General features: G+C 38.4%; 1 protein-coding gene across 1 annotated transcript in view; it reads right to left on the bottom strand.

Annotated features, from left to right (window-relative positions):
* ATP13A5 (ATPase 13A5) overlaps positions 1-14551 on the bottom strand; it is a 105848-nt gene that overhangs the window by 58479 nt on the left and 32818 nt on the right. Inside the window, exons 8-11 of the mRNA XM_069472773.1 lie at positions 9079-9151; positions 8000-8128; positions 3543-3713; positions 1437-1594 (exon numbers count right to left, since the gene is read on the bottom strand). Of these exons, the coding sequence (XP_069328874.1) occupies positions 1437-1594; positions 3543-3713; positions 8000-8128; positions 9079-9151 (531 nt within the window). The remainder of the gene's footprint in view (positions 1-1436; positions 1595-3542; positions 3714-7999; positions 8129-9078; positions 9152-14551) is intronic.

Genomic DNA, 14551 nt, shown 5'->3' with positions numbered 1-14551 from the left:
CCTGAAGACTTAGCTTTGTCTAAGCCTGAACCAGCGCAGATAGAGACAGCCAACAGAGTCAGGTTCTGACCCATGAGAAGATGGGGTCTGGGATCAGTCTGCTGCTTTGGTGTGTAATGGGTATTGAGTTCTGCCCAGGAAACCTTCATCCCCACTCAGTACCAGGGCTTCCATGGGCTTTTTCCTTGCTTTTCTGCTCGATGTTCCCGCTCCTCAGATGAAACTGGCAAACCTCCTCAAATTCTGGCTCCATCCTACTACTAACAAAATGTGCTGGCTTCTTCTGCCCTCCCTTGACCTAGAAATGCTCCCCGGTGGCTTATCTCAGATTGAAATAACTATTCAAAGGTTCAGTTTCAGCATGAACATTGCCTAGAAATTCTTGTGACTGTGTCTTTGCCCACCAATAGTCCCCACATTCACACAAAGATGCCACCAGTTTGGACATTGTAATTAGGCCATCTACACCTACTTTCTCACCTATGTTTACATGTTTTATTCACAGTTTTCTCTTCTTCACTACCAGCCAACACTATTATGATCCCAGCATGTCTGATATACATGGTTCACAACAGAATCAGACTCTCACAACCAGAAAGGACTTCAGAAATCATTAGTGACAGCCCTTCTCTCCCCAGCCAATACACCTATGAAGAGAGGCTTCTAAATGAAACCCGACACTCTGCAGCTTAAAAGGAAGTGGGGATCTCATGCAGTAACAGCTCTGTAAAAGTAGGGATTTAATTTCATTTCAGACCCCAACCAGAACACACAGGCAACCCACTGACTGCGTAGTGTTTTAGGTATTACCTGGGGGCAAAGTAGGCACAGACATTCAAGATCTCCTTTATTCTGATCTACTCTCACCATGCTAGACTTATCTCACAATCACTTGCTGGTTCCAGAAGATCCTTGTGTCTTTCTTTCTTTGGATTTTGCTCACTCAAATTAGCATGCCCTTCCTTCTCTCTGATCTGAATGACTAAATTTTCCCCATCCTATCAGGTTTGAGAAATGTGTACTTCCTCTAAGGCTATTTGGGTCTGGATATTGCAGATGCCACACTTGCATAATCCCTCATTCCTATCCAAGTGGTGAAAGCAACCAGTGAACTTTGCAACTTTTCACAGTTCCACTATCCAATACAATTGGATTGGCACTAACTGCATGTGGCTATTTAAACTAATTAAAATAAAATTAAAAATTCATTTTCTTAGTCACATTAGCCACATTTCAAGTGTTTAATAAGCACATGAGGTTGTTACCATATTGGACAGTGGAGATATAGACTATTCCTACCATCTAAGAAAGCTCTTTTGGACAGCATGGATTCATAGAACGATGGGATCAAGAGGTAACCTTATCCAAACCTCTTGAGTCAGGTCAAGCTGTTTGGGAAAGCTATACTGTTGCAAAGCTTTACCCCCAGTACTTACTTCATGGTATATACATATCCCTAGGGCATAGAAAAAACCCACAACACCAAGGCAGGACAGGAACATCATGAACTTGAAGGCATCACTGTATAGTTTGAAGTTCAGAGGCCGAGGGTAGAGGATGGATCTCACCAAGTCCCCTTTGGCTGTATTGTAACCTACATAAAGATAATCACAGTGAAGTAAGGTCTTTTAATACGATTTCTCTCAAAACCAAAAGTTATTTGGACTGAAGTAAAGATCGGGTAAGTGGGTCATTTGAATATGGAGTGAAGACAGCATTGCTCTGACCTAACAGTGTATTCACATTCATTGTTGCTACAAATAACCAGGAGCAATCGATGGCTTTCACTTAGCTCTGCTTAATTTCTCTTGCTCTGGGAGTCAGTGCCTCAGTGGCTCACAGTGCAGCTCCCCATTCACTCACAGAGTTGAGAAAAAGAAGACTAAGGAGTTGAAGAATGTGGGGACCTAAGAAAATGAGATGCTAACAGAAGGAGCTTTAAAGCTCAGATATATCTTGAAAAATAATTGAAAATTAAGAGAAAAGCAAAGGACAAAGAAAGTAATTCCTTAAAAATGTATATGTATAGGCATCTGATCATGTCATTCTTGTGCTTAAAAACCTTCCAGAGTCCCCACTTTCTTAAAATATAGCTCAAATTTTTAGGCATGACATTGAAGGTCCCCTTCACCCTGATCTACTCCTATTTTGCTGGACTGATCTCTTCACTGTTCACTCATCCCAGAAGGCCCCTGCACATTCCTTCCTTTGTGTTTTGTAGACACAAATTAGCATGTCCTTCCAGCTCTGATTATGATTGGCTAAGCCCTCCCCATCTGATCAAAACTGGCTCAAAAGGCCACCTCATCAGGTAAGGGCTTCCAGAGTTCTCCTATACTTCACACCAAAAGTAATTTCTCTCTCTCTTTGCAGTCCTTGTAATACTTGGTCATATGGCATCTATCCCCGCGCTATGCTTTATTAAACTATAAATTCATCTGTCTCCTGTAGCAGACCATAATATTCTTTAAGGAAAAGGTATATCTCACAAATTTTTGCTTTAGCTTTCAATGCATAGCACATAGTAGATACTCATTAACATCTAAATTAAAGTGATTGACTACTATATATTCTAGATATGAGTCAGTATTGTAAGTATAAAATGTGCCTTATCCTCACTGCTTGGTGGGCAAATATGGCTTTGCTACCTGAACATTTTATGAGTACTCAGGTGGTTTCCATGCCATTAGCTTCTGTTTAGGCAGTAGGCTGAGCCATGCTCTGATACCCACTAAGTAAACATTTTAAAAATTTGATTTTTTATTCTAAAAAATCAGCTGAAACAATTAAATCATAGACCAAACTAAAGCATAGTGGTTTCAAAGTGCAACATGTGTTTTGCATCTGTGACTATGTGGGTTGGCAGAAACACAGGTTAGGGGTGAGTACAAAAGCTGAGACCAGATCATGGAAGAAGCTGGTTGTACGTCATGTGAAAGATTGGGACTTGGGAAGTATTTGTAGAATCATCAGGATAAGGCGCCTCATTTGGCATGGGAAAAAGTGAGGAGTTAAAGATGATATTAAGAGGCTAGCCAGGTGGCGATCCTGCTAACAGAGAAAGGTAATACAGCAGGAGGAGTTTACTTTTAGATGCATCCTCCACTTTGAAGTATCTGCAGGGCACCCAGTGGCGGTATCCAGCAGGGAGTTGGAAATGCAGCCTTCACAGGCAACTCTTTGAAAGGGAAAAGTCCTCATAGTCATGGTAGTTGAATTTTTTTTTTAAATAATCACTTAGAGGGGGGTTAGAAAGAAAAGAGAAGAAGCCTTTTGGTCACAAGCTAAAATAAGAGCATAGTTTTGCCTTTGAGAAATTTTACTTCATCCACATATACCATTCATTACATACAATGGTTTGAACGATAAACCATTCAGTTAAAAATAGTGACAATTTAGAATAATAAGGGCCTGAATGAAAAAAAGTGTGGCTGTTATTACCAAAATGTGGCAAACTCCCTAATTCTAAAAAAAAATTTCCCTAATCTAACTCTCTCCACTTTCAAGCACAGACTAAATTTACAAAAGTGGAATCTACTAACCTGTTTGCAAAACGACTGCTCTTACAGGGCCCTGACCAGAGGGTTTGACCTGGATAACTTCTGTTCCGCAGAAAAGGACGTGTTTCCGGTAATCCTCCAAGCTGTGAGATTTCCAAGGCATAGTGCTCTCCGTTTGGGGCAACGGTGTCTTTGTAACAGGTACACTTTCTCCTAAAGAAGATTGTATTCTCTTGATTTTACGTAAACTCAAGTAATTGTTTAGAACTGGTACTTGCTAGCTTTAAGGAATTATACAAACCACAACTAATCTGGTCTTAATGCCCTTCTTGTGAGCCAGATGCCTGTTCTTAGGAATGCTGGTGACACAAGCAATGGTAGACTTGATTTTATTTCAAATATTTCTGTAAGATCTGCCTATTTTTCCTATACTTGGCCTGCATAGCTTGTTGTCATAATTTAAAAAGCAGCCTATTTTAGCTGAGTTGTCAATCATTTTCCCAAGTGTTCATTAAGCTCAGCACTATTCTAGGCAATGAAGGAGCTATCGAGCACATGAATAGTGACTATATATATATTTGCTTTTCATTCACTCATTTACTCATTTGTCAACTTATTCACTCATTCATTCAACAAATATTTTTAAGTGCTTATTTTGTGCCACCAACTGTGCTAGGTGCTGGGAGTACAATAATGCACTATAGAGCAGGGAGCTCAGGGAGCCAGGCTAGAAAATAGTAGTCATTCCACATCATTTCCAGATATAACCTATCAAAGCTCCCTTTTTAACAACCCATTCTTTTGCTCAAAAATCCTTAGGCTTTTCCATTTCCATTACTGAATAAAGCCCAAACTCTCTTGCTAGACTGTCAAAGCCTACCACAATTCAAGCACCATTGCCTCTTATTCCCCTACACAAGCTCCAGCTGAACTAGGCCACTTGCATTTCCTTTTGTTGACTCCCCATTCTTTGCAAGAACCAATCTTTTTCCTTTCCCTGATGGCTGTAAGACAGGATATTTAAGGTACAAAGAAATTAGCTCAGAGTTCAAGAAGGATAAATTTCAGAAACAAAATAAAAATGTTAATAACACTTTCTGGCTTCCAGATTTAAAGAGCACTAGAAAGAATTTAAAATTCCATCAGTTTTTACCAAATGTTCAATTAGCAAGATAACATGTCATCTGTCTAATTTGAAAGTAGTATTATATTGATCATAATTATACAAATTTAGGTCTCATCTCTCTTTCTAGGTAATAACTGAGGGCAAAGACTTTGACATACATAACTTTTTATACTCTTCATTTTTCCTAGTAATATGTAATAGGTTCAAAATATATAGGTTTGCCAAATGCATGGATGAATTAAATAAAAAAAATTACCCAGGCTTTTCTATAATTGGTTTTTTAAAACTAGATTCCTGCCATGGTATATTTTTTCACATCCTAAAGGGCAAGAAGCTATAAAATTTTTATTAGTGGTCTTGAATATTCTTCAGAAAATTCCTTTAGCCAAGCAGTTATCCCTATACCATTTCATTTAAAACAATTATTATATTTATCCATTGTGTGAATTTATCAATCGCATTCTAAATGGCTTCATAAAAAAGTTAGAAGTTTTTGACAAATCTCCAAATCATTATGCCACATTGTTTTGAAATTAGCCATTGTAAAAGGCAACTACTTACAGACAACTTCAAATGTTTTTTTCTGCCTTTGGATCATAGAACATTAATCCACAATACATGCTTAGGCTAATATTAGTAAACAGTTTTCCACACAATGAAATTGGAGGCAGACAGGTATTGATCAATCAGAGAGGGCAGTCATCTGGAGATAATATCTTCCAGAGATAACACTGAAATCAGATAATTTTACACGGGGATAGTTTTCAAGTCTCTTTTACACTATTCACATGTTAATAAGAAGTCTCATGCCTTGGCCTTTCTTGGGAGCCCAAGAAAGGATGGTTTTGCCTACAAAAGATTTGAGGTCTAAGAAGGCTGGAGAGGGTTTTAGAAGGAAGTGTTGTTATCACTCATTATCAGTTGTACAGTTGGCTCCCCATGCTGTCAAATGGAGATTCTCCCCCTTGTCCCAGAGAAGCCAGATGCCTCTGCATGGTGAGTGTTTGAAATGTCATATCTTTGTTTATTAACATTTCTGGGACTGTTAGAGTGTAAACAATTTGAGAGCAGGGACCATTTCTCATTTATCTTGTTGACTCCAGTACACAACACAGTACCTGGTGCATAGTAGGCATTTCTGAACTTTTACTGAAAAAATGGATGGCAAAATTTGGAACCCAAATAAAAATTGAGTGTAGTGGTAAAGTAAAGATAAGCTTCTTAGCACAGCTGAGTTTGTGGCAATAGGATGAGGCTGAGGAGGAGGGGGAGGAGGAAGATCATACCAGGGGTGAATGCTAAGAATGGGAACACCAAGCCGAGAGGAAGAAGGTGACCAGGCAGGAAAATGAAGGCAGCAGCTTTACCCGCCTTTGAGTCACCTTCCTCACTCCTATGGTCCTTTATGTTTGGGACTAAAGGCCACCTCCAATTCTGGTCCTTTCCCTTGCTAGGAGAACAGCTTCGGTCCCTTTTTACCTCAGTCTTCTCATTTGTAAATTGGTATTATAACACAGCTCCTAGTCTAATTTGTTTTGTGCCATGATGAAATGAGATGTAAAAGTTATTTATAAAATATAAGTTGCTATAGAGATGCTAGGAGTATTTGCTATTTTTATTCTTACATAAATAAAGACTTCTATATACGCAAAAGACTATTTTGCACATGGGGCAAAAAATACCTAACTCACATTTGTGAACAAATACCCTAGGAATACATTTGCAGTTTCAGGAAGCTAACCCTAATCTTCTGATTGTTTAGTAAGGATCCTTTCCACAAATAGTGTACACGAGTGGGAGGATCTATGTAGGCTGTGCAATAAAGTATTTAGACCATCATGGAACTTTGATCTTTTTGAAGAAGTTAATGAGAAAATTTTCTTTTATGGATCTGTCTCTAAAACTGGCTTTTGTCAGGGCTTAGGTTACACAGATATTAGTGCTGATGACTTTAATCTTTCTAAAACCAGACACCAGGAAAAGCCACTTGCCACTGGAGGTCATTTTAGGTCAATTTCTCACATGGTTGAAGGGCAGTATTGTTTACCATTTCTACTTCTCTGGAACTCTCTGGGTTTTCCTGCGAACCAAGGCAGGTACTGTGCACCTGGGCAGTGAGAGGACAGAGAGCAGCCCAAGGGCAGGAAGGCTTTCTGTCTCCTCCTGCTGTTTGCTCACAGCCATGCTCTCTGTTACCAGTGAGAGAAGCCATTCTCCATTGTCAGGCTGCTGGGAGATGGGAGCCTTGCTGCGTTTGAGTGAAAAGGACAGTTTTCCTTCGGCTTGAGGTTTACACATTGGGTACTATGGCAACATTCTGGGTAAAAGATATGATCAGTATGCAAATCCTCATCACTATCATTAGAAGGCAGTTAGATTCCAGCACATTAAAGGGGTATTTTGTAATTATGCTGAACATATTTATGTTTACTACATTTTCTTGTCTCAATTTTAAATTAAGTAGAACCATTTTTAATGTGAGATCTGTTTGTGTTGAGCAATTTAGGAATAGATAATGAACTCCCATTACACTTAGGTAATGTTAGAAAATTTTCTGTATGGATTTTCCCCATCTTTACACCATTTGGAAAAAGAAAAACTCAATAATGTGTAAGCAAGAAAGACAAATAGTTTCTATTTTTGTGTTGCTGTATAGTCTCTTCTTCTCTCCCTACAATGTGCTGTGTATTTTTTAATTTTTTCCCTAAGGAATACTTTATGTGTAGTGCCTTACTAATTACACAAATTCAAGTAGACTTTACCAAGCACAAATGAGAATGAAGACCATTGGAACTGCACCTAGAAGACCAGTTTTCTGCTCAGTCTGATCAACAAGAAAAACAAATCTAAAAACCAGAACTGTTATATTGTGTTTGCCCTAAGATTCAACTCAAACTTCTTTGCAGTGAAACCTGGTTCTTTCCATCTATAAAATGCAAAAGGCCAGATAAAATCTCTACTCCCTTCCAGTTGCAATAGTTGTGGTTTTTAGCTTGTGTTTTGTTTGGATGTGTTTATAAAACATTTCCACATTTATAGGGAGAGTGTGTTGCAAACTGTACGTGCTCTCACCCTCCCCTGAACCCAAAGCATCCTGTTCACCTCACCCACTGGGCAATGAATCACATGTAGTGTTAAATGTTTGCTCTAGCTTTGTATTTATTGCGTCTTAATTCTTATATTGCTAAACACTCCCTGTTTGCATATATTGTGTCTCCATTTGAATGGAAAGACTGGATGATTCTCCCTCATCTGTCACTCAGTATTCTAGTGTGGGCCTGGTATAAGGTAGCTGAGGATATGTTGATCTGATTAGCTAGCACTTGGCCCGGGTGTTGGACAGGGCAGAGGAAACGCTATAACAACCACCTACCTGTGAGCATGCTTTCATTCACCACACAGTTCCCATCAATCAGAACAGCATCACACGGCAATAAAAATTTTCCTGGAAGAATAAGAACATCTCCGGGAACCAAGAGATGGGATTCCAGCTCCTGCAAACCTATGCAACAGCAAAGTTTCCATGACTAGCTGACCTTTACTTGTTTTTACTTAAGAATGAAGGTGACTAAGAACCCTTATCAACCTGTTGGCCAAGGGCTACTCCATCTATTCAACTACTCAAGCCCCTTCCCCTCTATTGAAAAGTCCAAGAGAATCAGGATTGGAGAATTGGTTCCTGGGACATAGCAAAGGATTAGCTGAGCAACAAGATCCCATCTTGATCTTAATACCTGACGTAGTGCCCTGCCCACAACAAAAACTCAAGGGCACTGGGCAATGCAGAAGTGCCCCTTCCCTGCTGTTTGTTCTCTTTGGCTGGATTTCTGACACCCTGTGGCACACTTTGTCTTCTTGGATTGGGGTCTTATGTAAATCATCCAGATAGCTTCTGCTGCCCTGGGGTGCAGCTCCTCACTCCTTGCAGAGAGACATGGTCACCCTAACCTAGGCCAGCTTAGAGCAAATGCTGAGTGTTCAGTCAGCAATCTAAAGGCCCCTTCAGGCTTAGGTTCCAGATGGCGGTTCAAAATGTATGACACAGGGTCTGTTTGGGATGGTTAGGTGGGGAAATAAGGGAATCTTAAGAAGGTTTCCCCAGTATTATTCCAATGAGTGATATATGAAGGGCAGAAGGAATTTGAAGTACCCCAGACATTGAGTAGGAATGGTTCAATCAGGGCTGGGATGAGGGTAAGCTGCATGAGGTGCCTAGGGTGTGAAATTTAATGAGACATTCACTCTTCAGCACCCTGCAGATGCAAAGTCAGCATTTGCATGGTCTTGCCTCCTTAAATTTTGTATTTCAGATGCCTTGTTTGTCTCACCCTCATCCTAGTCCTGGGTTTAATCAGAAAAGACTTTTTCTCCTTGACTAATAACCAAGGACAAATGAAACCAATTCCACCTTGAAATGTTAAGATGCTAAAAATGGCCTAACACATCCCTTACCTTTGTCTTTCATGATGACTGTAACCTGGACTTTGTTATGATCCTCCACGAGGTTGTGTAGCTTCACTGATTGCTACCAATTAAAAGTCAACATTTAAATATTAGTCCGCATCCTGAAAATCGCATAATTTCAACACAGTAAATGCCAAACCTGCTGTCACAGCCAAACTGACTCTGGGCAAAGGACTCAATCTCTACTTTTGATTCTTCAGCTTCCCTGCCCCATCCCCTACCTCACCTGACCCCATACTTGCAGCAGCAAATATGCTCACCAGTTCAGTGCTATTCCACTCCCAGGAAAAATAATGCAGAGCCACTACCTTCAAGGACCTAAGCCGAGGAACCAAGGCTTTACTTCTTGAAGACCCATAATCAGAATGAGGAAGAGCAAGATGGTTAACAGGTCATTTCCCTCTCTATGCCTCTGTTTCCCTGTCTGTAAAACAACAAAGCTAAATTTGATCAGTAAGTGGCTTTCACTTGTAAAAGCCTGTGAATCTTTGGGTTGAGTTTCTACTGCATGTGGAACAGCCATCCCTTCCTTTAGAAATGTGAATTTTCTTATCGGGTAAGTGCACAGACAAGAGCCATGCTGCCCACTTTTGAATCCTGACATTACCATTTGTGAGTTATTTAGCCTGTTTAACTCCCTTTTGCTGATCTGAAAGGGGAGATTATAACAGAATCTATCTTATTGGGTCAAGTTTTCAATTAACTAATTCTTATAAAGCCCTTTTATAGTACTCAATACTATCCTAAGAGTTCATGGATGTTAATGATTAATAAGAAAGTCGTTTGTTGGAAAAATAGTTGTGGGAGCACATTGACTAGAAAGACTTACTTGAGGTAGAATTTATTGAGATATGATTCTGTGAAAAGCAGAGGAAATGAGAAGAGCCCAGAGAAGTGGAGGCATCATCTCCTGGGATAATATAGGGGACAGGAAGGCGGAGGTAAGCAGGGATTTCATCCACACAGATCCTCACACTGACTTCCGGGAAGCCAGAGAGAGCTTGACACTGGGCTGGCTGGGGCAGGGCTGAAGAGCTCCAGGAAGAGCTGTCTCTTTCTGTAGGGATGTCAGTTATTTGGATGCCTTTGGTAGAAGAGGGTTTCAATACTGTCAACAAAATCTAAACGCAGCTTAACCTAATTCAAATATAAAACTTTTTTCTTTTAGATATTATATTATTTTGATCTGTTCTTTTGATGGTTTTTAATGTTACAAGTGTCACCAGGCTAAGACAAGCATTACACACAATTATTCAACTTTCTCCCTGAGAGAACTCAATGAAATCGCTATTAATATTTATATGGAAAATTTTATTATTTACTTTAGTTTTGCATAAAAAGCTAAGCTTCAGTAATTTGGACCAAATGAGTGGAAGAAGCGATATTACTGTTTAGTGCATATTCGTTGTTCTAATGTGACTTCCTGAGGCTTCACTGTTGGGGCATTCATTTTAATGATGGATAATAGTGAGCAAGTCAGCTATGGTTCTGTGGCAAGAACACGAGGGTCAGTCAGGATTCCTGAGCTGTAGGTCAGGCTTACCAACTCACCAGCCACGTAATGTACATACATAAGAAATTTCACCTTACAAATTGGTTGTTTCCTCTATAAACAGACGGCATTGAAATGGATCATTTTCAAGTTCCCTTCAAGCTCTAAAATGATATGATACTGATTTATTTTGCATATCAGAGATTTATCCAAAACCCACAAGGCTTCATAGAAGTACACAAGGTATATAAATGACTCAAGTTATTATTATTTTTAAATAATTAAAACATTAAACAACTATATGCCAAACACTTGGAATATAGTGTTTGATTTTTTTAATCCACAAAATAATTCTATGATGAAAATGTCATTTTGAATGTACATATGAAAAATAAAAAACAAAAATTGGGATTGAAAATGTTATAATAACAATCATTTACTTCCTAAGTATTAAGACTGACAATCAAACCCTGTTTCATCTGACTCTAAGGCCTTTTCTGTTGATGAATATGTATTTCTAGTGCTTGAAAACAGCTTTTTTTCCCCTTTAAGAAGATAAACATCCTTCTTCTAAATTTCTTTAAATTATTTTCTTGCTTAGCAAACTCTTTTAGACAATGCCACGAATAAATTTAGCCTAGTATAAGAGGATGATAATCAACCCATTTAGACGTGGTGAAGTATGAGTTAATAACACTTGACTGTGATTCTCAAGACTCATTATGCTGTAAAGCTAGCTTTGTTTATCAGACTTAGCATTCTGTGTAACCTGCCGCTGTGCTTCCATGCTTTTGCTCAAGCTATTCCCTAGAATGTCCACTTCGGTTTTCTATGAGCAAACTCTCTTAATCCTTCACATAAAGGCCTGCTCAAATGTCACCTCCACTCCATTAGTCCCTCCGATCCCCAGGAAGAATTCATTGTTCTGCTGTCTGTCTGTGTGTCCACGTGTGTTAGTGTACTGATCACATTCCATTACAGCTATTGTTGTCTGCTCAGGTCTCCCCTTGTGGGTCAGGCAGTTCACAGAAGAAAGGTACTGTGTACATTATTCAGTGGATCCCCCCATAGTAGGCCCTCATCAAATATGTATTTAATAGAACTGAATTATTCTACTTTTCCCAACAACACTGGAATAGGATAATGTAAGCATGCTCTTTGAGTTAATGCACTCAGGAACTGTACAAACACAGGTTTCTATGACAACCAACTAGCTAGGAGAAGGCAAGTGCTGCAATGCTGGCCATGATTGCGAAGCTCATTGCCTGATTTTCATTAGGCCCCCTCCAGTCTCTTCAGTGTCTGTTCAGTGGGACCAGGATCAGTTTCCAAGACTAATTTGCATATTGTTACTATTCAGCATCTGTTGCTGCATGTCCTTGTGTTTGCTGTGGCTGGATTTCCTCCAGAGATGAGTAATGAGGGCATTAACTCAGGTGCCTCTTGAGCCCAACTCAGTCATGACTGAAGGAAAAGCACTATGGGCCAGATACTCTCAGTGCTATTTCTATTAGAGCAGCCTCCCGTGGAGCCCAGCAATGGGCTATGCAAATACAGTTCAAAGTAAATACAGTTGAGTGCCAAGGTTTGCACTCATACCTCAGCAAACTTATTAGAAAGGGACTGTAGCAATAGTGTTTCTTGGCTTAGGAAAGGTAAGCTCTCTCTGTGCGGCATGATTTCAGACCAGAGTCAATGCAGGAAGATACCTTATTCCTCTCCTACAAACACTTCCCCACTTACAATGTTCAAAAACCTATGTTTGTTTAACTAAAATCTCTAATTCAGTGACATAATGAACTTCAATATAGCCTAATATAATAATTTGTGGAGGGTAATAGATGCTCTTTTTTTCATTCCTGCCAAACATCTTCCCCAAATCTTACTGCTCCAAGAAAGTTCATGGGTCACTTTGAGATTGCACTCAATGGGACAGTGTGTGGTACTTAACTTGGAGTCAGAAAACTTGGGGCTACGGTCTATGGCCACTGTCACTGGGTGAGTGTGAGCAAGTCACTCCACCTCCCTGGTGGAGATAAAAATTGTATGCGTTTCATTTTACAAATTGCTATGCCCCAAACAGACACATACATTATGGATGTGGGGACCTATTGTAATTTGTAAAGTGTTCCACAGATATTGATTGTTCAGGACTTGTGATTTAAACTGCATGGGTACAGTTTCAGGAAACTGGCCCATTTTGCATAGTGTTACAAGATGCTTTACAGGTTGGGTCAGATAAGCTTTTAATAACAAATACTAGCTGCTAATGAGATTAGTGTTTGTCCTCTAATTCCTTTTCTTCTTTTTAAAGAAATCCTTTGTAATACTGCCATCAAGCCTGAAGTTCCCACGTTGGCCCTTATTCTGAGCAAAGAAATTTAGAGATTCTGTTGAGATGCAGAATCTGAATGTTTAAATTCCATTAAGGATTTTAAAATAAACATTAAGCAAATTACAACTTGAAAAACAGGGATTACCTAATTTTGGCAGGCGAGAACATAAGCAAAACGGGAAACCCAGAAACCATAAAAGAAAGGAGAAACATATTTAAGTCTACATAATTTTTAATATATGGCAAAAGTCAAGATCAAGAGAAAAAAGATAGACTAAAAAGTAAAACTTTTTCACATATGTGATGGATATAAAGGGGCCATTAATATAAAATAAAAATAGAAAACTCTATTAGACAAAAGAAAATGTTTCTACTCTCACTAGTAATCAGGAACATGTGAATTAAAACATCAGTGAGAACCAGTTTAAAAATGTTATTAGACTAAAATATTATAAATATTAATATATAACACCAGATGTTGGTGATGATCTGAGGAAGTTAATACTGCTATGTGTTGCTATTAATAAAAGAATTATTACCTTTGGGGAAAATAGTATAGCCGTATCTATTAAAATCCAAAGTATACATATGCCATATGCTTTGATTCAGCAACCTGGCTTTTGGTTGCTATGCTAAAAATAATGCAAATATTAATATATAAGGACATGCATATACTGCAGTTATGTTTAATTTAACATTATTTGTGGTGGCAAAAATTGGGAGAAAATAACCTTACTTTCCATAAATAACAGAATGGTTGAAAAATTATGATATACCATGAAATATTACACCATTATTTTTAAACATGATTTTTAGTTATTTATTTACTTAGTAGATGCCGTAATATATATAGTAAAGCAAAACATGAAATTTCCAGATTAATGTGCATAGTACAATCCTATTTTAATTTTAAAAAATAATAAATGCATAAATTTCCATGTAAACTTGTATACATGTGTGCACCTACTAGAGTAAAAAGAGTGAAAATATATGTTGAGCTGCTGATGACATTAATAAATAAATACATGTATTTGGGATCTTGGTGTTTGAATGTATCCTTTGGCGGATTCCCCTACAAAGATAGTTCCTAAGCCTTTAGAATGTATAACAATCACCTGTTATGTAACTTTTTAAAAATGTATATTTCTGTTATTACCCTGGGTATTACTTAAAAGATCAGAAGCTGAGGAATATCAGGTAATGCTCTTTTTTTAATTTTTATTTTAATTTTTTTTATTTCAGAGTATTACAGTGGTACAAATGCTTCAGTTACATAAATTGCCTTTGCATGGCCCTGAGTCAGAGCTACAAGCATGCCCATCCCCCAGATAGTGTGCTCAAGTAATTCTCTTGCAAAAACACTGCCCTATGCAATATAGAATCAAACCTAATTTTTTCTAAAACCCTTCTAACTTCTAGACAGGAATTTCTGTATTACTTTTAGGTTTCCATAAAGAAATGTATACCTGAATTCCAAATGAAGAAATAGACCTTATAAAGGAATTTTAAGAGGGAGACTGAAATTTGTCAAAAAAAATTAGATGGGAAAAGTATAGCACAAAGAAAGTATTTAAGTCATGGGAAGTATGTGGAAATGTTCTAAGGGGCATAATGCCTTGATTAATACGCACAAT

This window comes from Eulemur rufifrons, chromosome 7, assembly GCF_041146395.1.
Source record: "Eulemur rufifrons isolate Redbay chromosome 7, OSU_ERuf_1, whole genome shotgun sequence".
NCBI lineage: Eukaryota > Metazoa > Chordata > Mammalia > Primates > Lemuridae > Eulemur > Eulemur rufifrons.
The sequence above is the reverse complement of the archived record's forward strand: the minus strand, read 5'-3'. Positions and strand labels throughout refer to the sequence as shown.